General features: G+C 44.0%; 1 protein-coding gene across 1 annotated transcript in view; it reads left to right on the forward strand.

Moving 5' to 3' along the window:
• The window catches only part of ATXN2 (ataxin 2), a 2,781,632-nt gene that overhangs the window by 495,990 nt on the left and 2,259,193 nt on the right, over positions 1-26,449 (forward strand). The window contains exon 11 of the mRNA XM_044068622.1: positions 15,332-15,423. Within this exon, the coding sequence (XP_043924557.1) occupies positions 15,332-15,423 (92 nt within the window). The remainder of the gene's footprint in view (positions 1-15,331; positions 15,424-26,449) is intronic.

Genomic DNA, 26,449 nt, shown 5'->3' on the forward strand with positions numbered 1-26,449 from the left:
AGGATAGAGGTGCTAGGACGCGGTCCCATCAAGCAAGAATGAAGGCGAGATTGACAACTTAACATTAAGAAGTTATGTACCTACCATAACGTTCCATGTTAGTTGTCTTCTCGCCTTCTTTCTTGCGACCCTCCCTCCTTCCCCCTGGCCTGGACAGACCTTGTATAAGAAACTTTTATGCTAAAGACCATTCAGACCTGGTCCTTTTTTCCATTTGTAAGTTTCCTCTTCCTTTGGGAAGTATTTTATGCTTGGTATTATTGCCCTTTGGCAACAAACGAGATCTGGGTATTTACTGCCTTGCATCATGGGATATGGGGCTGCCTCGAGCTGGTGAAAGAGACTCTCGAGCTTAGCAAGTGCCGAGTCGGAGCCGAGGGATCGGCTCCGAACCCATCAAGCAAGAAAGAAGGCGAGAGAAGACAACTAACATGGAACGTTATGGTAGGTACATAACTTCTTATTTTTACTATTTTCACCAGATGAAACCCTCACAGTTTTACTATATCACTACATACACATATATACATTCATTTTTACTAAATTATTTTACTTTTTTCTTACTTTTGCTTACATTTTTATAACATTACTGTATTTGTTGTCTTTGATTAATTGAAACTGACAGATGTTCATCGTGTTTCACTGCTGCAGTCATTACACTTGGGTTATCCTGCCGTCAGGTGGTCTTGCAGTTGGCCAGAGTTCCAAAGACTTGGTCTGGCGTCGGTTGCCGTCGCCTCCTCCCTGACGCCAGTGTGCCAGGGGTACATAAGACACAGCCGACGCCATTTTCTTCAGTCTTGATTGCCGCGCGGTGCCCGAAGCAAAAGCAGTTCGCAAGTGCCGGTCGGCCGACTCCTGAGATTTTCAGTTCGAATTTCAGAACCGAAGTCTTCTATAAAGCTAAGTACGCCATTGGGGAAACTTTTTCTTGCCTCAGACCGATGTCAGTAAAAGTTAATTGTATTTCTTGTGGGAAGCAAATACCTTATAAGGATTTTCATTCTTACTGTATTCCATGCCTAGGCCCAGACCACGATGTCACTAGTTGTCGGTTTTGTGCTAGATTTAACAAATGCACTATTAAACGTCTGATTTTGCTCGCCATTACTTTGGCCGAAGGTTTAATTATAACACGCCGTCGGAACAACCGACGACCGGAATACACAAAAATCGCAAAGACAAGGACAGGCATCTGAGGCCCAAAACTGACAATGAAGCCTCTTCTAGGCCAGTCGCTGGTTCCCCGGTTCTCAGTGAGGCGCTTTCGCAGCCCCTGACACCCGCCACCTCAGAGCCACAGGCCACCTCCGACTCCCACGTGGAGATGTCTAGGCCTCTGGATACTCAAGATGTTGGGCCTATGGAAACTAACCCTTCAGATGGGTCCGGAGCCGCTGAGCAGGCATCGGCTTCTGAGGGTGTTTTCAGACCTTCACAGCTTACCATAAAAACTACAGCCAAGTCTAAAACTCCATTAAAGACAAAGAAGCAAGTGCAGCATTCACCTGGACAGGCCTCCATGCCTAAAAAACAAATGCTCAAAATGGCCAAAGACTTAATTACTCTGATCAGGGGTTCCCATCCCCCTCCTGGTAAAAGGCCTAGGCAGGATAGAGACGGATTCCTCTGACCAGGTTTCCATTTCTTCTGATTCCTCTTCGGACCATGGATACTCTTTACCCCCCTATGAGGACTCAGATGCTGAAGAATCAATTCCTTCAGCCTCTTCTCCTGAGGATTATTCTTTTGGGGAAACTTTACATACCATGAGGGAGCATTTCCATTGGGAGGGCCAGGATTGCTCAGAATCCAAGAAAAGGCTCAGAGACTTTTTATTATTACCTCAGCACAGACCCCTTGCTATTCCGACAGTGTTAGTTATTGTGGATGATGTGTTTTCTGAATCAAGTTTAAATCCTGATTCTTTGCCCCCTGCTCCAGTCAAGCCAGACAGGTACTACATTGTCCCTGACTCTCACAAATTTCTTTATAAAAACCCTGCTGCTGATCCAGAAACTATTTCCCAGGGTCCCAAAGGGGTAAAGGCTTCCACGGCTAGGAATCCAGTTCCCTCTGACAGAGATTCTAGAGCATTAGACAGATGGGGGAAGAAAGTTTACACTTCTGCAACTTTAGCAGTGAGAGCTTTAAATTGCCAGTTTCACATGCTTAAATACCAACAATATTTAATGTCTCTGTTAAAACAGAAAATTATTACAATTTCAGAACATCCTGACTATAAGGAAATGCAGGGATTATTGCATGCAGCTGAACAAGTGGGAAAACATACTTTGCAATGTGGTTTTGATTATTAGAGGCTTCTTGTAGAGCAGCAGATGTTCATCGTGTTACACTGCTGCAGTTGTCACACTTGGGTTATCCTGCCATCAGGTGGTCCCGCAGTCGGCCAGAGTTTCAAAGTCTTGGTCCGGCGTCGGTTGCTGTCGCTTCTTCCCTGACGTCAGTGCGCCAGGGGTATATGATACGCATCCGACGCCATCTTCTTCAGTCTTTCTTGCCGCGCAATGCCCGAAGCAGAAGCAGTTCGCAAGTGCCGGTCGGCTGACTCCTGAGATTTTCGAAGTCTAATTTCAGATCCGAAGTCTTCAATAAAGCTAAGTACCCTGTTGGGGAAACCTTTTTCTTGCCTCAGACCGATGTCAGAAAAAGTTAATAATTGTATTTCATTTGGGAAGCAAATACCTCATAAGGACTTCCACTCTTACTGTATTCCATGCCTAGGCCCTGATCACGACGTCACTAGTTGTTGGTTTTGTGCTAGATTCAACAAACGCACTATAAAGAGATGTTTTGATTTTGGTTTACACTACTTTGGCCGAAGGTTCAATTATACCATGCCGTCGGATCAGCTGACGACCTCAATACCGAAAAAATGCAGACAAGGATAAAGACAGGCATCAGAGGTCCAAAACTGACGACGGAACCTCTTCTAGGCCAGTCGCCGGTTCTCAGTGAGGTGCTTTCGCAGCCCCTGACACCCGCTACCTCAGAGCCACAGGCCGCTTCAGACTCCACAGACCTTCACAATTTACCATTAAAACAACAGCCAAGACAAAGGTGCCATTAAAGACAAAGAAACAAGTACAGCATTCTCCTGGACAGTCCTCCATGCCTAAGAAACAGATGCTTAAAATGGCCGAAGACCTCATTACTCTAATCAGGGGTTCCCATCCCCCTCCTGAGAAAAGGCCTAGGCAGGATACAGACTATGACTCCTCTGATCAGGTTTCCATTTCCTCTGATTCCCCTTCAGACCAGGGATACTCTTTACCCCCCTATGAGGACTCTGATGCTGAGGAATCTATCCCTTCAGCCTCTCCTCCTGAGGATTACTCTTTTAGGGAAACTTTACATACCATGAGGGAACATTTCCATTGGGAAAGTCAGGAATACTCAGAATCCAAGAAAAAGCTCTGGGATTTCCTCTTACTGCCTCAGCACAGGCCCCTGGCTATTCCGCCTGTACTAGACATTGTGGATGATGTGTTCTCTGAATCCAGCTTATCTCCTGACTCTTTGCCCCCTGCTCCAGCCAAGCCAGATAGGTATTAGAGTCCCTGACTCTCACAAGTTTCTTTACCAAAACCCTTCTGCTGATCCAGAAACTATTTCCCAGGGTCCAAAAGGGGTTAAGGCTTCCATTGCAAAAAACCCAGTACCCTCTGACAGAGATTCCAGAGCTTTGGATAGATGGGGGAAGAAAGTATACACGTCTGCAACTTTAGCAATAAGAGCTTTAAATTGCCAGTTTCACATGCTTAAGTACCAACAATATTTAATGGCTCAGTTAAAACAGAAAATGCTTGCTAGCTCAGAAGCTGCTGATTGTAAAGAAATGCAGGATTTATTGCATGCAGTTGAACAGGTGGGAAAACATACTCTGCAATGTGGTTTTGATTCTTTAGAGGCCTCTTGTAGAGCCGCAGTTACAGGTTCTGTTATTCGAAGACATGCTTGGTTAAAAGAACAGAGTTTACCTGATCATGTTAAGGCAAAGTTATTGGATGCTCCTTTACAACATGATACCTTGTTTGGTGTTAAGGCAGAAGAGGTGTTAAACAAAATGCAGGATAAAGCTAAATCTATGCAAACAGTCAAGGATTTCTTACAGGTACAGCCACCTCTGTTTAGCAGAAATTGGCCAACAAAAAATTGGTCCTTTCCAGTGTCAGACAGGCCACAGAGAGGCAGATACAGACGCCCAAGAGGCAGATCTCAACCCCAAGGCTCAAATAGACAACGACAGTGGGGCACCTCAACCCCAAAAGGAGGTGGGGACAAGTCTCAACCTTACAGGAAACAGTCACAATGACTTTCCTTTGCGTAAGCCAAGCACGTCCCTTCTGGAAGCTCCCATTAGGGGGAAAACTAGCACTTTTTTTTTCTCAAAACTGGCAAACAATCACCCAAGACAAATGGGTCCTGAATATTGTGTGTCAAGGTTACAGATTCCACTTCCATACTTTACCAAAGCTAAAAGGAATGCCAGACCTGCCACAAAGTCAATGGGCAGAGGCACAAAAACAAATTTTAGCCCTCATGGACATGAGAGCTATACAAAAAGTACCACAACAGGAACAAGGACAAGGATTTTACTCGAGACTCTTCTTGGTCCCCAGAAAGGACAAAGCCTGGAGGCCTATACTGGACCTTTCAATTCTGAATACTTACCTGGATATTCCGAAATTCAAAATGTTGACATTACAGCAGCTTCTACCCATGCTGGGCAAGAAGGCTTGGCTTGTTACTCTGGACCTCAGAGGCATAACCTGCATGTCCCTATCAGACAAAATTGCAGAAGATACCTCTGATTCAAAGCTGGTACAATGCACTACCAATTCTCTGCACTGCCCTTTGGCTTATCTACTGCAACCAGGGTCTTCACAAAGTGCCTGGCACCAGTAATTGCATTTTGCAGACAAAAAGGAATTCAAATATATCCATACCTGGACGACTGCCTCATTCAAGCAGAGACCAAGGACATTCTTCTACAGCATCTGGCATTTGTGAAAAAATTGCTAATTTCTCTAGGGTACACAGTAAACGAAAAGAAGTCAAAACTAGTGCCCTCACAACAGATTACATTCCTGGGTGCCAGCTTAAATACAACGGCCCAGATGGCTTGCCTCACGCCAGACAAACAAGTGCAACTAACTCAATATTTTCAACTACTGGCAAAAACGTCCCATCTCCCTGCAAGAAAAATTCTGCAGGCCCTGGGATTCATGGTATCCTGCATACTACTACCATATGCCAGACTGCATATGAGGAAATTACAATGGTGCCTAAAAAGTGTTTGGACTCAACATTCTCACAGTCTAGAAGCAGTAATTCCAATGATTCCCTGCCTACAACAGGAGTTTCGATGGTGGGCACAGGCATGTCACCTAAACAAGGGTCAGTCTTTTACCCAACCCACAGCCAGGCAAACTCTAACAACAGATGCTTCGGATTACGCCTGGGGAGCACACATGGCAGGAAAATGCATTCAGGGCAAGTGGACCACAGACCAGATGCATCTTCACATCAATCAAAATGAGATGTTGGCTGTTCAAAATGCCCTAACAGCTTTCAAGGACCTTCTACATCCAGGACAGCTATTACTAAAGACAGACAACACCACAGTAATGTGGTACATAAACAAACAAGGGGACACTCATTCTTATCCCCTATGCAGGCAAGCCATGACCTTGTGGAACACAGCTCTAACGTACCTAGTTCGCCTGCAAGCACAATTCCTGCGAGGAAAGCAAAATACTATGGCAGACGACCTAAGCAGAAATGTCATGGACCCTCACGAATGGAAATTGAATCCACAAATCTTCAGCATAACACAAAAATGGGGATGCCCAGACATAGATCATTTTGCCTCCCCTCTGAACTGCCAACTACAAAAATTCTGCACAAGGACTTATCACAAACAAGCATGGAAAGTGGATGCTCTTCTGTTCAGCTGGAAAAACCTAAAAGTCTATGCCTTCCCACCACTGCCTCTCCTTTCAAAGGTACTCCTAAAAACCAGACAAGAAAAACCACAGATGACCCTGATTGCTCCAGACTGGCCACGCCAGCACTGGTACCCTATCTTAAGGAACTTGGCTCAGGGCCAACCATGGATTTTGCCCCAAATTCCACACCTTCTGACTCAACAAAACAATCAGATCCTGCACGGTCAGCTCAAAACCCTAAACCTGGCTGCATGGCAGATACTTTAGTCAAACAGGCAACACCTCTATCTAAAGCTGTTATGGATGTCACTTTGGAGGCCAGGAGGCCTAGCACCAAGAAAGCTTACTCAGAAAAATGGAAGAGATTCTGCGCCTGGAACCAGGCTCACAGCCTTGACCCTCTTGTTCCAAACATTCCTCAGATTTTACAATACTTAACTGAGATGCTGGACAGCGGCCTATCTTTTTCATCAATTAAGATTCACACCTCTGCAATTTCTGCACATTACAACACGGATCCTCCTTTATTCTCTCATCCCTTGCTAAAGCAGTACCTCAGAGGGGCTAAAAACATAAGACTGCCCCAGAGAGCACCAACACCAACTTGGGACCTCAATTTCGTTTTGGAAAAACTGACTCTACCACCTTTTGAGCCAGCCAATACAGCCGATCTAAATTTTTTATCATGGAAAACAGCTCTGCTCCTGGCAGTAACTTCAGCACGAAGAGTCTCAGAGCAACAGGCATTAATGGCAGTGGAACCTTTTATAATTTTTCATCAGGACAGGGTATCTTTAAGGACAAAAACCTTACCTTCATGCCAAAGGTGGTATCTAGTGTGGCTCTTAACCAAACCATCCATTTGCCTACTTTTTATCCAAACCCCCAAAATAAAGGGGAGAAACTTCTGCATTCTTTGGACATACACAGCCAGCTACGCTTCTACTTGGACAAAACAAAAGCTTTCAGGAAAACTGATCAACTGTTTGTAGCATATGCTACAGGATCGCAAGGCTATCTCAAAGCAGACTATATCGAAATGGATAGGACACTGTATTCGGTACTGCTACACACAGCATGGAAAATCAGTCCCTAATAACATTAGGCCTCATTCCACCAGGGCAACAGCCACTTCAACAGCCTTTCTCAGAGGAGTACCTACCAAGGAAATTCTGGAGGCTGCAACTTGGAGTTCAGTGCACACCTTCACCAAGCATTACCACCTGCCTCTTTACTCTAAATCCAGAGCAGGATTTGCCACTGCAGTTCTGCAGGGCCTCTTAGCCAATCCTAACTCTTTATAGACCAGCCACCCAAACTTAGCTTTGGGATTCAACCCAAGTGTGATGACTGCAGCAGTGTAACACAATGAACATAGTACAGTTTTGTACCTACCATAAATGTAGATGTTAGAGTGTTCACACTGCTGCAGTCCAGGTTACCCTCCCTCCATCCCCTCTGAACTTGCTGGACTTATCTATACCCTTCTATCCTATACAACCTTTGTGTGTATTTGCTGGTAACTGAAGGTATTGTTTTTATTTTATATGTATATTTTTGATTAGCAATATGTATTGCCTACCCACTTGGGGGCACCTGACATCTGGGGCAAGGAAAACTGAAGAAAATGGCGTCAGATGCATATTCTATACCCCTGGTGCACTGCCGTCAGGGAAGAAGTGACAGCAACAGACGCCGGACCAAGACTTTGGACCTCTGGCCGATTGCGGGACCGCCTGACGGCAGGATAACCCAAGTGTGATGACTGCAGCAGTGTGAACACTCGAACATCTACATTTATGGTAGGTACAAAACTGTACTTTACAGGATCTGCGATTCGAAGGCATGCTTGGTTAAAAGAACAAGCTTTACCTGATCATGTTAAGGCTAAATTATTGGATGCTCCTTTGCAGCAGGATATTTTATTTGGTGTTAAGGCAGAAGAGGTATTAAAGAAAATGGATAAGGCCAAATCTATGCAAACAGTAAAGGATTTCTTACAGGTACAGCCGCCTCGATTTAGCAGAAATTGGCCTTCAAAGAATTGGCCATTTCCAGTGTCAGACAGACCAGAAAGAGGCAGATACAGACACCCAAGAGGCAGATCTCAGCCCCAAGGCTCTTACAGACCACGACAGTGGGGTACTACAACCCCTAAAGGAGGTGAAGACAAGTCGCAACCTTACAGGAAACGGTCCCAATGACTTCCCCCTTCGAATGCCAAGCACTTACCTTTTGGCGGCTACCTTAGAGGGAAAACTTGCACTTTTTTCTCAAAATTGGCATATAATCACCCAAGACAAATGGGTTCTGAACATTGTGTCTCAAGGTTACAGGTTCCACTTTCACACTCTACCAAGGCTACAAGGAATGCCAGATCTGCCACAAAATCAATGGGCAGAGGCACAAAAACAAATTACAGCCCTCATGGACATGAGAGCTATCCAAAAAGTGCCACAACAGGAACATGGACAAGGATTTTACTCAAGACTTTTCTTGGTCCCAAGAAAGGACAAAGCCTGGAGACCCATACTAGATCTTTCTACTCTAAATACTTACCTGGATGTTCCGAAATTCAAAATGTTGACACTACAGCAGCTTCTTCCCATGCTGGGCAAGAAGACTTGGCTTGTTACTTTGGACCTCAAAGAGGCATACCTGCATGTCCCTATCAGACAAAGTTGCAGAAGATACCTCAGATTCATAGCTGGTTCAATGCACTACCAGTTCTCTGCACTGCCCTTTGGCTTATCTACTGTGCCCAGGGTCTTCACAAAGTGCCTGGCACCAGTAATTGCATTTTGCAGACAAAAGGAAATTCAAATATATCCATACCTGGACGACTGCCTTATTCAAGCAGAGAGCAAGGACATTCTTCTAAAGCATCTGGCGTTTGTAAAAAGGTTGCTAACTGGTCTAGGGTACACAGTAAACAAAAAAAATCAAAACTAGTGCCCTCACAAGAGATAATATTCCTGGGTGCCAGCTTAAATACAACGGCCCAGATGGCTTATCTCATGCCAGATAAGCAAGGACAATTGACTCAGTACTTTCAATTAATGGCAACAAAAACCCAACTCCCTGCAAGAAAAATTCTGCAGGCCTTGGGATTCATGGCATCTTGCATACTTCTAATTCCATATGCCAGACTGCATATGAGGAAATTACAGTGGTACCTTAAAGTGTTTGGACTCAACACTGTCACAGTTTGGAAGCAGTAATACCACTAATTCCCTGCCTACAACAGGAGTTTCGATGGTGGGCACAGGCATGTCACCTAAACAAGGGTCAGCCTTTTAGCCTACCCACAGCCAGGCAGACACTAACTACAGATGCTTCGGTTTACTCCTGGGGAGCACACATGGCAGGAAAATGTATTCAGGGCAAGTGGACCGCAGACCAAATGCATCTTCACATCAATCAAAAAGAGATGTTGGCTGTACAAAATGCCCCAACGGCTGTCAAGGACCTTCTGCATCCAGGATAACTATTATTAAAGACAGACAACACCACAGTTATGTGGTACATAAACAAGCAAGGGGCACTCATTCTTATCCCCTATGCAGACAAACCATGACCTTGTGGAACACAGCTCTAACGTATCAAGTTCATCTACAGGCACAATTCCTGCCAGGAAAGAAAAATACTCTGGCAGACGACTTAAGCAGAAACATCATGGATCCTCACGAGTGGAAATTAAATCCACAAGTATTCAGCATGATAACGCAGAAATGGGGGTGCCCAGACATGGATCTTTTTGCTACCCCAATGAATTGCCAACTACAAAAATTCTGCACAAGGACTTATCACACACAAGCATGGAAAGTGAATGCACTCTCGTTCAGCTGGAAAAGCCTAAAAGTTTATGCCTTCCCACCACTGCCACTCCTTTCAAAAGTACTCCTAAAAGCCAGACAAGAAAAACCACAGATGATCCTGATTGTCCCAGACTGGCCACGCCAGCACTGGTACCCATTCTTAAAGAACTTAGCTCAAGTCCCACCATGGATTTTACCTCAAACTCCGCACCTTCTGACTCAACAAGACAATCAGATCTTGCACAGTCAGCTCAAAACTTTAAACCTGGCTGCATGGCAGATTCATTAGTCAAGCAGACACCACTCTCTAAAGCTGTTATGGATGTCATTTTAGAGGCCAGGAGGCCTAGCACCAGGAAATCTTATTCAGAAAAGTGGAAGAGATTCTGTGCCTGGAATCACGGTCAAAGCTTTGACCCTCTTGTCCCAAATATTCCTCAGATATTGCAATACTTGACTGAGATGCTGGACAAAGGACTATCTTTTTCATCCATTAGGATCCACGCCTCTGCCATCTCGGCTCACTACAACACAGATCCTCCTATTTTCTCTCATCCATTGCTAAAACAATACCTCAGAGGGGCTAAAAACATAAGACCGCCCCGGAGAGCACCAACACCAACCTGGGACCTCAATTTTGTCTTGGAAAAACTAACTTTACCTCCTTTTGAGCCAGCCAATTCAGCAGAATTAAAATATCTATCATGGAAAACTGCTCTGCTTCTGGCAATAACCTCACCAAGAAGAGTCTCAGAGTTACAAGCACTAATGGCAATGGAGCCTTTCATAATTTTTGACCAAGACAGGGTTTCTTTAATGACAAACCCTTCATTTATGCCTAAGGTGGTATCCAGCGTGGCTCTTAACCAAACTATTCATTTGCCAACTTTTTATCCAAATCCCCAGAATAAAGGGGAGAGACTCCTGCATTCCTTGGACATACACAGACAGTTAAGTTTCTACTTGGACAAAACAAAAGCTTTCAGAAAAACTGAGCAATTGTTTGTAGCATATGCTGCAGGATCACAGGGAAAGGCTATTTCAAAGCAGACCATTTCAAAGTGGATAGGACACTGTATTTGGTTCTGCTACACACAGCATGGGAAACCTGTACCAAGTAACATTAGACCACATTCCACCAGGGCAACAGCCACTTCAACTGCCTATCTTAGAGGAGTACCTACCAAGGATATCTTGGAAGCTGCAACTTGGAGTTCAGTGCACACCTTTACCAAGCATTATTACTTGCCTCTTTATTCTAGATCCAGAGCTGGCTTTGCCACTGCAGTGCTGCAGGGCCTCATAGCCACCCCAAATCCTCTATAGAACCATCCACCCTAACTCAGCTTTGGGATTCAACCCAAGTGCAACGACTGCAGCAGTGAAACACTATGAACATAGTATAGTTTTCTACCTACCATAAATGTAGATGTTAGAGTGTCTTCACTGCTGCAGTCCAGGTTATCCACCCGCCATCCCCTCTTTTTTAGCTGGGACTTATCTATACCTTTCAACCTTATACTACCTATGTGGTGTATTTGCTGGTAACTGAAGGTTTTGTTTTTTACCTTTATTGTATGTTTTATTACCATTATGTATTGCCTACCTATTTGGGGGCACCTGACATCTGAGGCAAGAAAAACTGAAGAAAATGGCGTCGGCTGCGTCTTGTGTACCCCTGGCGCACTGGCGTCAGGGAGGAGGTGACGGCAACCGACGCAGGACCAAGACATTGGAACTCTGGCCGACTGCGGGACCGCCTGATGGCAGGATAACCGAAGTGTAATGACTGCAGCAGTGAAGACACTCAAACATCTACATTTATGGTAGGTACAAAACTGTACTTTTTAAGTTGCAGTTTACTAGGGTTACTATATTTGTTTGTGTGAAAAAGAGGACGAAAAAATATGTGCTGCTACCAGCACACATTATTTTGTCCTGTTAGGGCTGAAAAGCAATAAAAAAAAAAAGTCTTTATTCTTGTAGGACTAAAACCTAATTTTTTTTTTTTTGCTCTCCCCTCTTCTTAGGTTGAAGAGCAAAAAAAAAAAAAAAGTCCGTGTTTGGGGATTTTTGATTGGCCCATATGCCGGTATACGAGCCAGTCAAAACCTCGCACAGCGGACCCTCTTCTGTTCAATGGGGAACATCAAGCAGTTCCGCATTGAACAGAGCTCTGTTTTTTGATTGGCTCATATACCAGTATATGAGGCAATCAAAAAAAAAAAAAATTTCTGTTTTTTGAAAATTCTGCGATTTGTCCGGGTTTTAAAACCCAGACAAAACGCAGAATTTTCAAAAACCGATTGGACAGGAGCCCAAAAAAGAGGACGTGTCTGGGGAAACCCGGACGTATGGTAACTTTACAGTTGACTATGTTTGTAAACAAACTCATGTCAGGTCAAAGTTCATTGTGCAAAAGGAAGTTGTCTTACTAATTTTAACTTGAATGTTGTTCCTGTTAGATAAAAGTTAATTGGCAGGGTTTATAATGAGCACTTTACATTATGTATCTGGTGCCCTTACAGGTTTTGCCTAGTGGATTAAAGATGGATTTTTTACCATTTACTGCCAGATTCACCTTCAGCTGCCTTTCTTTTGGTTGTTACTTTTTGGCAGCTGTTTCTCTGTTTGAAAATGTATTTTTTCTACCATCAAAGAAGTTTAAAATGGATTCCATTTCAAACTTTCACATTAGCCATATACCATTGTTTTTCTTAGAATATTGTAAAGGTTTCCTCAAAGGGGCTTTTTGCTGAGCTGTCCAATTTGAGACCCATTTCCCCCATGGGATGTCGCAATTTTGCTTCAGTTATTGACTCAGAAACCCTTTGAGCCAGCAGCATCCACTCATCTTAAATACCCTTCTTGGAAAACAGTTATACTTCAGAGAAATGCAAAAATGATAAGAGAACTTTGATGTGACTTCAGATACCCCCCCCCCCCCCAGTCAGATCAGATGTCATGTTTTCCACTTATAGCTGCAAGCAAACAATATTTCTTTTTGTCTTTTGAAGTGCTGTTTACTCAAATGCTGCCAGTTTGTTTATTTCTACAGATGACCCCCCCACCACCACCACCACCAAATTAAAGTTTACAGTTAATGAATTTTACTTATGGAAAAGGTGATACAGATAAGTACTTTTTAGTTTAAGGAATCAGTTTCTACTCCAGGCTTAATCTTAGTTTCCAAAAAGACACTGTTTAGCGATCATAAAACCACTGATTGCTGACTCGGGCGTAATCCTCAGTATTACCAGTCATAACCACTTAATGTGTCCGACAAACAGATTCAAGTATTTCACCTTGAAAAAGCGTGAGAAGGGAATTTCTTGGAGATTTGATAATTATTTTCTTTTTCTGGAGCTTTACTTATTCCGGTATGCAGAAAAAAAATAAAGGAATACAGAGTGCTACTACGTAGCACTGCCACAGAAACACGGAGACAGGTCTGCCTCTGATCAAATGCTGATAGACATTTCACTTTGTTCCCACTTTTTTTTTGTATGACAGAATTTCCAAGTTTGACTCTGAAGTTTCTTCAAGAGATGTAGAAAGCAAATCAGCCCACAGTTTCATAAATCTTACTAAGTGGCCAAGTATTTACCAATGGACAAACAGCAAGGTTTAAAGTCCTATTGGCTTCTGCAATAAGTTGCCCAGTGTTTCTTCTGTTAATGTTTGTGTCAGACAACATTCAGATAGTCAGGTAGCAATCATTTTCTCCTGCCTTGCCTTTGCCTGTGTTGCTGGGCTGCAAGTATCTGTACTTGGTTGTTAGTGAGAGGCTGTGCACTTTGCATGAGGTTTGGTAAGGGAGGAATGAAACAAGTTCTGAATTGTATGATATTAATGGAAGAATGAGTGTAAGTATGAGCAGCAGAGTAGCCTGTCTAAAAGTAAGAGAACATTTTTTGGTAAAATCAGGTTATATTTAATACTTTGCTTACCTGTTCCATCCTCTTAAACATAGTTTAACACAAACAATGACATGATTAATTGTCTCGTGGTCCGCAGTGGTTAGGTGATGCTAAATAAATTAAAACATAAATGAATAAAATTAAGAGCAGGAGTTTGATACATATCTTCATTCAAAATAAGTTGACTCTACACCAAAAAAGCAAAGTATAACCTGAAGAGAATTCTTTTCTAAACTTTCCAACAATACATAGAGTAAAACAATTATTAAAGATAATATTTGTAGTTAGAAGCAAGATGCTAGCCTTTTTGGGTATACATTAATAGGACAACAGACCTCTTACATTTGGGGATGTTAAGTTATGCCATCAGTGTGGAGATGAACCTGAAGTTGAACTACCAACAAGGAAATAGTGAGGAAATGCTCTGTAAAGGAGAGTAATTGAGAGCTGGCATTGTTACTGAGTAAGTGGCTTATTTTTAGTAAGGACTAATTGTGTAGTGGAGGCACAAGTGACAGCAGGTAAAAAGTTAAAAGTCTAGAGAGAAAGCCCATATTGAGAGATTATCTTTACTTGTAGTGCTGCAACTTTTGATGCAGAGTTGTGAAATAAGTCTCTAGCGTTACTACATTTTCAGATGCTCATAATGGGACATTTACTGAGCTCTGAGGTTTTGCAGGACAAACCATACCCTTGAAGTATTGTAAAATTATTTTTGCTTTATTATCAAAGTAAAGACAATTAAAGAACTTCAGTTTTTCATATCGTTTTGCATTCATTTATGGTATTTTTAACACGGTAGCATAGTTTTTTTGCAATATTTTTGGGAAAGTTAAAAATGTTCCTGTTAATGTCCGGCCATTTATCAAGTTACGTGGATCATGTTGAAAATAGTTTAAACTGTGCAGTTGTATGAGTTAGAGCCAAGCATGTTGTGGGGCAAAAGAAAGATGTGGTTGTTAAGCTTACTTCTGTTTCAGTCTTATGTTTTTTTCATGTCTTATCACTTGAATAAGTTGTCTTGTGATCAGCAGAACAAAGTGGCCACCTCTGCTCCCTCCTAGGACTGAATGCATGGGGTAGCAAAGATATCTACACCATCTTTTTAGCTGTATTTTTAATGTAAGGTTAATTTCATATTTTCCTTTCCAAAGACCTGTCTTCACTTTCATTGTCCCTGGCAGATGAGACCTGCATGCATTTGCATAGCCAAAAGAATCACCAGAGCAGACTCTTGAGCATCAGTTTTGTTATTCCCCCAGCCCAAGAGTGAGAGAGCTGATCTTTATCCCTTTTTACGTACCAGTTTTTCAGCATATGGCTCCATTAAATGATGCTGCTGCTTTACTAGCTGAGCAATTCATGCCCTGATGCTGAGACAGCAGATTAGCCATGTCCTAGCCTGTTGTTTAGAAACAGAATGATGATGACCTTTATGGTGTGGTGCGAGTATTCTTACAAGCATTACTGCTACCACCAGTCTCCTGTTTAGGAAGCCTTTTATGTGACATCTGTGAATGTTAGTGCTACAGTGTAAAACCAGGCCAAGTATATATGTAGGTCTTCATATTGTAGTTGCAGATGAGAGTTCATGGTAAATAATGTTGTTCTTTTTCCGTAGTCAAATGGCTGGGATCCTAATGAAATGTTCCGATACAATGAGGAGAATCATGGTGTGCGGTCAACTTATGACAGCAGCTTGTCTTCATACACGTGAGTGATGAGATTTTACAGAAAAACTTCTATTCCCTTGATAAATATGCAATGAACAGATAATGTAATACTGAAATGTAACTGCTTGATTGCTATCATTTTACTCAATTTTTATGCTTCCCTCTAACTTTTTTTCATTTCGTCTTTGTCCTCCAATTCCTGTCCTGTACTGTGTCCATTCTTTATGTCCGGTCTAACCTCATCAGACTAGATCCTGGATTGTCTTGCTGATGTCACAAGTGCTGTTAAGTTGTGTGGGCTGTGATGAGTGTCTTGTGGTCATGCCTAACCAGGCCTAGAGCAGTCATTATGCCTACCCTTCTCACATGTCCAGCTTGGCTATCTTTTGACCTGTGGTCTCCATCAGAACTTCACAAGAGATTCTCTCAGCAGCCCCCCCCCCCCCAAATGATATGCCCACCCATCTTCCCCTGCTTGAGCCAAGCACCCAAAACACATCAAACACATTTTACCCCTGGACTGTAATCAGGGCTTTATCCCTCTACACCACCACCAGCATAGGTGAATTTTTATTCTTTCCTTCAACTTTGCAGTATTTTCTGAGGTAAGCCAGTGGCTTCTCCCTTATACCGTTCTCCTAGTCATCAATTTTATACTTGGCTGTAACTGTAATTTTGATTCTTGTCCTTTAGAAAGAACCTGCTTCACAAAAGTTTGCTTTTGTGAGAGTGTGTAGCTTAGTATCACAAAAACATACTCGGAGACTCTAAATAAAAATCTACCAAAGCAACAGAGACCTCCAAAGCAGACATCCAAGCAACCGCTACCCTACAGCAACTTTCACGTATCACATACTTTGCAAAGTCAGTGTGCCATGCAGTCGCAGCCCCTAAGGCTAAATAACACACCTAATACACTAGTAATTGGAGAGACTATTGTCAGGCACACTGACGTCCCACTCACCACACTGAACAAGGAGAAGGTCACTGTAAGCTGCCTGTCAGGTGCCAGGATCTGCCACATAACACAAGCACTCAGGTCACTCCACAGCAGGTATAAATATGACTCTGTCATTGTCCGTGTTGGTGTGAAGGACCTGAGACATACCCCCCTGGACTACATGAAAAGAGACATAGAGGAGCTCTCTGATCATGTAGCCCAGGCCGGTATGACCCTGACCCTGAGTAGCATCTTGCCCTAAATGATCAATTTTAACAATTGGCTAAGCTATTGGTGTCATTCAAAGGGGATCCAGTGTCTGTCAGCCTGGGATGACATGCTTGACAAGCCACGTTGCTTCGCCAGGGACGGCTTGCACCTGTCACCCTTAGGCTTTCGAATACTGGCTAAGGCTCTTGTCACCCCCATAATGCCTTTTTTAGGCAAGGCTCAAAAGACAAACCCACCTCCATAGACAGTACCAGAAACAAAAAACTAAGGGTAATGCTACTCAATGCCAGAAGTCTAAACCTCAAGATGCATGCATTCGAGGCACTCCTCAGTATGGAGAAAATCGATATTTGTACAGTAACAGAAATCTGGTTCAAGGCCCCAGAGAGCACCCCAGCACTACCAGGATTCAACTCCTACCATTCTTTTCGGCCCCAGAACTCTGACCCAACTACTAAAGGCTGGGGAGTATCCATTTTCATCAAGGATACACATACCTCTAGGTTAGTGGCACTGCACGAGGCAGCAGAAACCATCCATCTGCAACTAACAGTAGGTACAACTGCTTTTCAGTTTGTAGCCTGCTACAGATCACCCACCTTGTCTCAGGACCCCCACTCGGCATTCCTGAGAACATTGGAGAATATGAAGGTCTCACCAAACGCCATGATATTGGGGGATTTCTACTACTCAGACATTGACTGGGAAAACTACTCAAGTCCCAACTCTTTCGCCCAAGTTTATAAACTCATATGCCATGGAACAACTGGTCACCACTCCCACAAGAGGGGACAACATATTGGACTTGGTCATCATCAACATGGGGGCTCAATGTTCCACACCAGAGGTAAACCCCTCATTGGTAAGATCAGACCATAAACTAATCACAATGGACATCCACATCCCGACCCCACCCCCAGCCAAGGAAACCACTGTGAAAATTTCTCAAAAGCAAACATCACACTTCTCAAGACCGAGGTGGAAAGTTTCAAAGCCCCTGGGCTAATGGAAAATGCTACCCAAACCACAGAATTCTTTCCAAATGCACTCTATGAGCACCTACAGGAATGCATGGATTGTGCCATCACAAGTAAAACCAAAAACAGGAGACCAGTCTGGTGGACCCCGGCCATAAATAAGCTAGGAGGAAACTATTACATGATATGGCAAAATCCCAAAAAGGGAAGGCATCCCTGATCAGTATTAGCAAGAAACTTCGATCCCTCATAAAATCATCAAAGGCTAGCTTTGAAAGAAAAATCTCCAAAGACTCTAAAGATAATCACAAGGCATTCTTTAGCTATGTCAGGAATCTGGGTGGCAACTCTCAGATCTGCTCTGAGCTGGTGCAAAGTGGCACAAAATACACTGAACCCATTGACATTGCCAACATCCTGGCGGACAGGTTCAGTGCAAACTTTACCCCCCTTCCCCCCCAAAAGGGCCAGTGTCTATCCCAGAAGAATGCAGTCCCCCAGACATCACAGACACACAGGTGAAAGCAGCCCTTTCCAAAGTAAAAAAAACACAGCATCAATGGGACCGGATGGTATCCCGGGCTGTGTCTTACATGAGCTCCAAAATGTACTAATTCCTCACATAAATTCACTGTTCCATCTCAGCCTTACCACAGGTTATGTACCCCAGGAATGGCATACAGCAACAGTGATCCCGCTCCACAAAGGTGGCGCCACAACGGATCCCGGGAACTATCGCCCTGTAAGCCTGACTAGCCTGGTTTGCAAGGCTATGGAGCGCATCATCATGGATCTCATAAACAAAGACATTGGGAACCTCCAAACACTGGACCCTACCCAATTTGGCTTTGTTAAAGGCAGATCTTGCCTCTTAAACCTAGTTGACTTCTTTGAAATAGTAACCAAAGCCATAGATGAGGGAAAGGTAGTCCACACAGCCTACCTGGACCTCGCAAAGGCCTTCGACACAATACCCCACTCTGGCATCATAAATAAGCTTACCAGCTTAAATATTAACCCATATGTCACAAGATGGGTTGCAAATTGGCTCAGGGATAGAACTCGCATGGTCAGTCGCGGGTGCCATGTCTGACTCTAAACCAGTTACAAGTGGCGTCCCACAGGGCTCAGTCCTGGGACCACTCTTGTTCGGTATATACTTCTATGAGGTACAGACAAACACGGGAGGACTGTGGCTTACCAAGTTCGCAGATGATTGCAAACTGGGAGCCATAATCGACTCGCCGGCTGACACAAGCATCCTCCAGAAGGGCCTTATCGAAACTGATACCTGGTGTCAGAACCATGGCCTCAAGCTAAATGCCAAAAAGTGCATAGTCATCCCCTTTGGGAAAAACAAAGTGCCCACAAACTACCACATAGAAGGTAATCCACTAAGTACGGAAGAAGTAGTTAGGGATCTGGGGACCCAAGTAGATAGTAACCTCTCCTTTGACAATCACATTGCCAAAATGGTTAGAAAAACCCTCTATATAGCTCACCTAATCACAAAAGGGTTCACATCTAGATCGAGAGGTCATTGTGCCCCTCTACTCATCGCTCATCAGGCCCATAATTGAGTACAATGCCCCATTTGGGATTTACCTTACCCGACACCTGCAACAGCTGGAGAGACCTCAAAAATACCTCACCAAGAGGATCGTGGGCCTCAAACAGATGCCCTATGCAGCTCGACTAAAGAAACTCCAGCTCTACTCAGTTGCTTACTGCCTACTCAGAGGCGATCTCTGCCTGACGTACAAGGCCATGTCTAACCTGGAATTGTTGGACATGCTCCACCTCAAAAAAGCCAAATCCATTAGAGCTACACACTCCAGGGATTTAAACCTTAGCACAACAATAAACAGGGCATGCTGGGGGGATAGATTCATATCCCAAAGGCTTCCCTCGTTCTGGAGTAGAATCCCAGTCCATGTTAAGCAGAGCCCCTCGCTGACCCTCTTCAAGAGAAATCTTAATGAGTGGATGGGAAATCGTAAATTTACTCCTGGGATCACTTCTATGCTCAGGAATCTAGTCTAAAAGGGAGGTGAGAGCCAACACATTCTGGCTAGGCTTATAAATGCCCTAGGGCAGATAGCCTAGTACCTACTTATGAACCTTTGTTATGAAGTCTGGAGTGGACTGTGATACATCTGTTGGATATATTGATGATGATTGTGATTCATTGTTTCAATACTGATTATTAAAAATTCTGACTCTGGGAAGGCCCATAATCTTAATATCCCCTTACTGGCCTCGTCAGATTTAGTTTCCCTTCCTTCAGCCTCATCTATTGGAAGAGCCTTGGATCCTGGACCCTTTTCCAGATCTTCTGATCCATTAATTGGGGGCTCTTCATCCTTCACTTCACTCCCTCAAACTGACAGCTTGGCTGCACCAATTCCAACCCTATTCAGGATTCACAACCTCTTAGCCGAGGCTCAACATATGTTTAACATCCTCTCATAAATCATCTACCAAAAAATTATATCTTAGCAAATGGAAAAGATTTTCTATAAGGGCATCTCAGAATGATATTGATCCATACCTAGCCTCAGTTTCATCTATTCTGGAGTTTGACTAAACTTTTCAGTGAAGGAACCACCGCAGCTACCATTAGAGTTCAATTAGCAGCAATCTTGAACTTTCATCTTGGTGTCCAAGGTTCTGATGTCATGTCACATTGACTCTCTAAAGCCTTTCTTAAGGGTACTATTTATTTGAGACCACCCGTCAAAACTCCAGCCATGCCATGGAATCTAAATTTTGTTCTTTCCCGAATTATATTACCTCCTTTCCATCCAGCCTTATCCTGTGATTTGAAATATCTCTCATGGAAGACCATGTTTTAATAGCTATCACTTCTGCTCGGAGGATTTCTGAGATGTTCATCATGTTTCACTGTTGCAGTCATCACTGTAGGGTTCTTCCTGCCGGCAGGCAGCCTCGGTCGGCCAGAATCCCAAAGTCTGGGTCCGGCGTCGGCTGTTCAGTCATGCTTCCCGACATAAGAGCGCCAGGAGTACGAAGCTGCCAGCCGACGCCATGTTCTCCAGTCTTTCTTGCCATGCGGTGAAAGCAGTTCGCAAGTGCCGGTCGGCTGACTCCTGATATTTTTTCGTGCTTCAGTCCGAAGACTTTCTTCTTCTTCTCAAAGCTAAGTACCCCGTTGGGGAAACTTTTTTCTTGCTCCAGTCCGATGTCAGAAAAAGTTAATAATTGCATTTCTTGTGGGAAGCAAATACCTCATAAGGATTTCCATTCTTACTTATTCCTTGTTTAGGCCCTGACCACGACGTAGCTAGTTGTCTGTTTTGTGCTAGATTTAACCAACGTACGATTAAGAGGAGGTACGATTTTGCTTTTCACTACTTTGGTAGGCGATTTGATTATAAAATGTCGTCGGACACGCTTCCGACTACCGGAGTTCACAAACGACGCAAGGATAAGGACAGGCCTCCGAGGTCCACATCAGATGACGTTACACAACCAGAGCCAGCTTCAGGTTCGGCCGTCATCAGTGAGGTGCTTTTACAGCCCCTGTCGTCGGCCATTTCAGAACCGATAGCCGAAACGGACTCCCACGAGGAGCCAACTAGGCCTTTGAGCACTCCAGCTGCAGGACCTTCGGACAGTGCTCCCTCGGATGGGTCTGGAGCCGCTGTGCAGGTACTGGCTTCCCAGGGGGTTTTCAGGCCTACACAGTTTCTGTTAAAGGCAAAACCCAGAACAAAGAAAGACTCCTTTGAAATCTAAGACACCAGCTCAGGCCTCTTCTGATCCGGGACCCAAATCACAGAAACAGTTACTTAAAATGGCAGAGGACTTGCTAACCATGATTAGGGGTTCACATCCCCCTCCAGACAAAAGGCCAAGGCAAGATTTGGATTATGAATCTTCTGATCAGGCATCTATTTCTTCAGTGTCTTCCTCTGAACAGGAATATTTTTTCCCTCCTTATGAGGATTCTGATGCTGAGGAATCTATTCCATCAGCTTCTCCCCCTGAGGATTTTTCTTTTGGGGAACTTTACATGACATGAGGGGAACATTTTCACTGGGAGGGACAGGAGTTCTCGGAATCTAAGAGAAGGCTCAGGGATTTCCTTCTTCTTCCCCAACATAGACCCCTGGCTATTCCTCCTATTTTGGATATTGTGGATGATGCTTTTTCTGAGGTAATTTAACTCCTGACTCCTTTCCTCCAGCTCCTGCTAAGCCCGACAGATATTACAGGGTCACTGACTCCCACCAGTTCCTTTACAAAAAATCCTACTGCTGATCCAGAAACCATTTCTCAGGGTCCTAAGGGGGTTAAGGCGGCCTCTGCTAAAAATCCTATTCCGACAGATAAGGATTCCAGAGCTTTGGAGAGATGGGGCAAAAAAGTGTATACTTCTGCTACTTTATCGATTAGGGCTTTAAATTGCCAATTTCATATGCTAAAATATCAGCAATTTCTACTGTCTGTTATGAAACAAAAGTTAGGTACCATTTCTGCATGTGCAGATAAGGAATTACATGATTTGATGCATGCTACTGAACAAGTGGGGAAGCATGGTTTACACTGTGGTTTTGATGCCTTGGAGGCTTCTTGCAGGGCGGCTGTCTCTGGCACAGTCATTAGAAGACATGCTTGGTTAAAGGAACAAAACTTACCTGATCAAGTGAAAGCAAAGTTACTGGATGCTCCTGTTCAGCATAATGTTTTGTTTGGGCCTAAGGCTGAAGAGGTGATAAAGAAAATGGAGGATAAGGCAAAATCCATGCAAACGGTTAAGGATTTCTTACAAGTTCAGCCCCCTAGATTTAGCAGAAATTGGCCAACAAAAAATTGGTCTTTTCCCAGCTCGGACAGGTCTCAGAGGGGTAGATATAGGCACCAGAGGGAGGCCTCAAACACAGACCTCTTACAGACCTAGACAATGGAGTGCTTCCACCTCCAGGGGTGGAGAGGACAGACCTCAATCATTTAGAAAACAGGCTCAATGACTCCCCCTGCATGGCTCCAGGAACTTCTCTCCTGGATGCCCCTCTAGGAGGAAAACTCTCTTTTTCAACAAAATTGGACTTACATAACCCAAGACAAGTGGGTTCTGGATGTAGTTTCAAGAGGTTACAAATTCCACTTTCATACCTTGCCAAGACCAAACGGATGGCCAGACCTACCAAAACAGCAATGGTCCGAGGCATTAAACCAGGTGGGATCCCTCATGGCTATGAGTGCCATAGAACTGGTTCCACAATCAGAGACTGGGCAGGGCTTTTACTCAAGGCTTTTTCTAGTTCCCAGAAAGCAAAACTCATGGAGACCCATCCTGGATCTGTCAGTCTTAAATACTTTCCTGGAGATACCAAAGTTCAAAATGCTTACTCTGCAGCAGCTCCTGCCAATGTTGAGCAAAAATGCATGGATGGTGACATTGGATTTAAAGGAGGCTTACCTTCACATCCCTATCAGACAGGAGTGCAGAAAATACCTCCGGTTCAAGGCCGGCTCTAAACATTACCAATTCTCTGCACTGCCCTTTGGCTTGTGTACTGCGCCCAGGGTCTTCACCAAGTGCCTGGCACCAGTAGTAGCTTATTGCAGACTCAAGGGTATTCAAATTTACCCTTATCTGGACGACTGCCTTATTCAAGCAGACAGCAAGGATGTTTTACTCCAGAACCTGCAATTTGTTCAAAATCTTCTCAAGTACTTAGGATTCACTGTAAACATAAAAAAGTCAAATTTGACTCCCACGCAACAGATAACTTTTCTGGGTGCTCTTTTAAACACAACAACCCAGATGGCATTCCTGACATCCGAAAAACAACTACAGCTGGCTTCCACTTTCAAAACCTTGGCTTCTATAACTCGGCTAACTGCAAGGAAATAACTGCAGGCTTTGGGTTACATGGCCTCCTGCATCCTTCTCATACCAAATGCAAGACTACATATGAGAAAAATACAATGGTACCTAAAAAGTGTATGGTCCCAGCATTGCCACAGTCTAGACACACAGATTGCTGTCTTGCCTTGCCTACAAAAGGGAATTCCATTGGTGGTCCATGGCATGTCTTCACAACAAAGGCAAAGCCTTCAGTCTACCTCCAGCCAGCCAAGTGTTAACCACGGACACCTCGGATTACGCATGGGGAGCCCACTTGCAGGGAAAGGGTCTGCAAGGTTTTTGGACAGATGATCAGAAGCATCTACATATCAATTTAAAAGCGATGTTAGCTGTTCAGAATGCCCTCTTGGCTTTCAAGGATCTTCTACAACCAGGGCAACTACTGATACAAACAGACAACACCACGGTTATGTGGTACATAAACAAGCAGGGGGGCTCACATTCCTACCCCCTTTGCAGACTAGCCATGACTCTATGGAACACAGCACTAGCTTGCAAAGTGGATCTACAAGCTCAGTTCCTGCCAGGGAAACAAAATACTTTGGCAGACATCCTGAGCAGGAACCTGTCAGACCCACACGAGTGGATGCTAGACACCCACATATTCAAGACGATTACAGAAGCCTGGGGCTGCCCGGACATAATCTGTTTGCATCCCCCAACAACCACCAGTTACAGATTTTTTCCACAAGGACTTTTCACAAGCTAGCATGGAAAGTGGATGCACTGTCATTCAGTTGGAAAAACCTCAAGGGGTATGCCTTTCCACCACTACCTCTTCTACCACGGGTGTTATTAAAGATCAAGCAGGACAAGCCCAGGATGATGATTCTACTGGCCCCAAATTGGCCTCGTCAGTTCTGGTACTCAACACTGAAGAATCTATCTCAGGAACCACCTTGGATTTTGCCTCAGATTCCCAATCTATTGTCCCAACACCAGGGCCAGGTTCTGCACTCTCATGTCAAAACTCTCAGCCTGGCAGCCTGGCAAATTCAGGATCTATGATTAATCCTCCCCTTCCCAAAAAGGTCATGGATGTTATCTTAGAAGCCAGACGGCCTAGCACTGGAAAATCTTATGCAGGCAAATGGAAGAGATTTTGCACCTGGATGCATGCTCAGGATCCGGATCCTCTCATTCCTAATATCCCTCTGATTTTGCTTTACCTAACAGACATGCTACATAAGGGTTTATCCTTCTCCTCCATAAAAATTCATGTCTCCGCTATCTCTGCACATTACAATACAGACCCTCCACTCTTTTCGCATCCACTTCTGAAACAATATCTACGAGGAGCAAAGAATTTAAGGCCCCCTAGGACACCACCCATACCTGCCTGGGACCTCAACTATGTTCTGGAAAAACTCACTTTGCCTCCTTTTGAGCCTGCAGCCACTACTGATATTAAGTATTTATCATGGAAGACAGCTATCCTACTGGCTTTGACTTCAGCCAGGAGAGTCTCGGAGTTACAAGCACTCATGGCTGTGGAACCTTACATTATTTTTCACCAAGATAGGGTGTCTTTAAGGACTAATCCTACTTTCATGCCTAAAGTGGTTTCCAAAGTGGCTTTAAATCAAACTAGTCACCTGCCAACTTTTTTCACTAATCCACAAAATAAGGGGGAAAGGATCTTGCATTCCTTGGATGTACACAGGCAACTTCGTTTTTACCTCAACAGAACCAAGGATATCAGGAAAACAGAGCAACTGTTTGTTTCTTATGCAACAAACTCCCAAGGCAAAGCCATTTCAAAACGGACCATTTCTAAATGGATTGCGCATGGAATCAGATTTTGTTACTCTCATCATGGAAAGCAAATCCCAGGAAAAATTAGGACTCACTCTACCAGAGCTGCTGCTACTTCAGCTGCCTTTCTCAGGGAGTACCTACCAAAGATATTTTGGAAGCTGCGACTTGGAATTCAGTGCATACTTTCTCTAAGCACTATAATCTCCCTCTTTACTCTAAGTCTAGGGCAGGCTTTGCTTCTGCAGTCTTGCAGGGCCTTCTAGCTGCACCTTCTCTATAACCACCACCCCTTATCTCAGCTTTGGGATTCAACCCTACAGTGATGACTGCAACAGTGAAACACGATGAACATAGTACAGTTGTGTACACTTACCATAAATGTAGATGTTCAAGTGTCTTCACTGTTGCAGTCTGGGTTACCTTCCCTCCTGTCCCCTCTTATACTTTCACTAGTGTGCTTACCTACTTCACCTTTCTTCTGAGGTGTATTTGCTACAGGCTATGGGGTTTGTGGTATGTTATTTTTTGGTTTTTACTATTGGCCTTCATTTTTAGGCACCTGACATCTGGGGCAAGAAAAACTGGAGAACATGGCGTCGGCTGGCAGCTTTGTACTCCTGGCGCTCTGACGTCAGGGAGCAAGACTAAACAGCCGACGCTGGACCCAGACTTTGGGATTCTGGCCGACCGAGGACTGCTTGCCGGCAGGAAGAACCCTACAGTGATGACTGCAACAGTGAAGACACTCTAACATCTACATTTATGGTAAGTGTACACAACTGTACTTTACAGGCCTTGAACATCAAACCTCCTTATCTGATTTTCTATAATAACAGAGTCACGCTCAAAACGAATCCATCATTTTTATCCAAAGTTTGTTCAGAGACCAATCTCAACCAATCTATTGAATTGCCCGATGTTATGTAGTCCAATCTCGCCTACATTCTTACCCGTGGGTTCGGAGCCGAATATCGGCTCCGACTCGGCCAAACTTTTCTAGGTCAAAGTCTTCTATTGGCTGGGCTAAGCAGGTATCCCATGCTGCACTGCTCCACATCCCCAAATCTTGTTTGCCACTCATGTAGCTCGGACGTGGTCTCGCTCTTGGCTGTGGCTAAGTACCCTTTTTTCTTGTTCTAAAAAAACTTGTTATAAATAAAAAGCTATTTTAATAGCTATTTCTAATTGGTGTTGTGTTGGTATTTCTGTAGTTTGATTGTGGTTAGTGGTATCCCGCTAAGTGTTCTATAGGGCTAGGCCC

This window comes from Protopterus annectens, chromosome 4.part0 (genome assembly GCF_019279795.1).
Source record: "Protopterus annectens isolate FY-2018-M chromosome 4.part0, PAN1.0, whole genome shotgun sequence".
NCBI classification, from domain to species: domain Eukaryota; kingdom Metazoa; phylum Chordata; order Ceratodontiformes; family Protopteridae; genus Protopterus; species Protopterus annectens.